The sequence below is a fragment of the Octodon degus genome, unplaced genomic scaffold (genome assembly GCF_000260255.1).
Source record: "Octodon degus isolate 3935 unplaced genomic scaffold, OctDeg1.0 scaffold00147, whole genome shotgun sequence".
Lineage (NCBI taxonomy): Eukaryota > Metazoa > Chordata > Mammalia > Rodentia > Octodontidae > Octodon > Octodon degus.
The window spans coordinates 3,030,666-3,032,368 of NW_004524723.1; the positions used below are offsets into that span (position 1 = coordinate 3,030,666).

General features: G+C 45.9%; 1 protein-coding gene across 2 annotated transcripts in view; it reads left to right on the plus strand.

Moving 5' to 3' along the window:
- Positions 1-1,703, plus strand: part of Itgb5 (integrin subunit beta 5) — a 127,581-nt gene that overhangs the window by 8,955 nt on the left and 116,923 nt on the right. For both annotated transcript variants that reach the window (XM_012517149.2, XM_023702174.1), the window contains exon 2: positions 140-225. In XM_012517149.2, the coding sequence (XP_012372603.2) occupies positions 140-225 (86 nt within the window). The remainder of the gene's footprint in view (positions 1-139; positions 226-1,703) is intronic.

The following is a 1,703-nucleotide window of genomic DNA, read 5'->3' on the forward strand; positions in this document are numbered from 1 at the left end:
CTGTCTGACTGCCTATAATATTTTTTATCTAACTCAGCTGCCTGCAATACCCTGAACTCCTCTCCCAGGCCATTCAAAGTCCTCCTCAATAAAGTTTATAGCCAGGAACTAATTGGTGCATTTTTACCTTTCTTTGAAGGTCTCAACATGTGTACTAGTGGGAGTGCCTCCTCCTGTGAAGAGTGTCTGATGATCCACCCAAAATGTGCTTGGTGCTCCAAAGAGGTATGAGTGGGGTGGGGGAGGGAGGCATGGGCAGGGAGGTGCCACATGCTACACACATTCACTGTGCATCAAAGTGCATGCCTCCTGCTACTGCTGCTGCCTACAATAGGATTATGACAAATGCAAATAGATGAAATGGTAAGTTGAGTGTCTTGATAGCATTGAATGTCAATCTTGTTTTAGGGAAAGGAGGCTTTTCTTCCCTCCATTTTGTGTGGGAAGCAGTTAGGACACTCTGGTAGTGTTGTGTGATCTTTGGATAAGAATTCCAGATGACCCAAGCCTTAAAGTGAGTGTGCGCGTTAACAATTCAGAGCATGCCTTGGGCGGGTGGTACTTCCGTAAAATAATGGCTCTGCTTTAAAAGAAATAAGAAAACTTTATAATAAGCTCAATATGAATGACCATGGCCTCAGAGCATGAATTCAGGTTACCATGAATGACAGGTTCCACTGTGGAGGAGGCAATGTGAACTTCTGTAGTCACAGAACAAAAGAAGTCATAAATCAATGCATTTCCCAGTGACTGGGAGGAACTTCAGCTAGGTGGTCATAGCAAGGTAGAGAAATCTCCACATGCCTCAGATGTTGGCTTGTAGCATTCTGAGCTTTAGGGTTGGTGGAGTTAGAGGACTGCTAAACGTAGGGATGAATTCTTTACTAGTCACGAGAATATTAGGTCAGATACAAAAGTTATGGTAAATGGCTATTAAAGGGCCTAAAATAGCCCAAGATAATCTTGGCTATAACCCTGCAGCATTCCTTCTCTCCCCTGTCACGGTATTCTAGTCAGCCAAGGTCGAGGAGTCTGCAGAATCTTTAATATAGGTGCGGCTTCTTCAGAGAACTTGAGCTCACAGTGTTGTGTTGATGCTGCCTGTCATCTTAGTGTGGCTCACCTGAGAATGAGTACTAGCGATTGGCCTTTCTGGGATGATTTTGTTTCAAAGTAACAAGGATGTAGCTCAGTGGTAGATGCTGGTCTGGCATGTGTAAGGGTCTGGGTTCCATCCCCAGCACTGGGATCAGACAGTTGTTCAGTATAACCACTACCATTCCTGTAAGTACTTTAGGAAGGGCTACAAGTTTGGGTGATGTCAGGCATGTTGCCACCACAAGCAATGCAGATATCAGGGTTTACGAGGGTAACCAGAAATGACCAGTCTCCAAGCTTCTGGTCTTTAGGCTGCACTGCCCATTGCCACAAGAGCTCTCTGACACCTTGTCTCAGCCCTAAGCAAGTCCCTCTGGGGACAGACAATCTGTCTTAGTCACTCCTCTCTCATTGCTGGGACAAATACCTGACACTCAAAATGAAGGAAGGAAAGGTTTATTTAGCTCACAGTTACTGGAGTTTTCAGTCCACACTCAGCTGGCTCCAAGGCAGAGTGGCACACAGCAGAGGGCAACCTTTCATGGTGGTGGCAAAGAGCAAGAGCACCAGGGAGAGGTAGCAGCAGCTCAAGCAGCTAGCTTCTC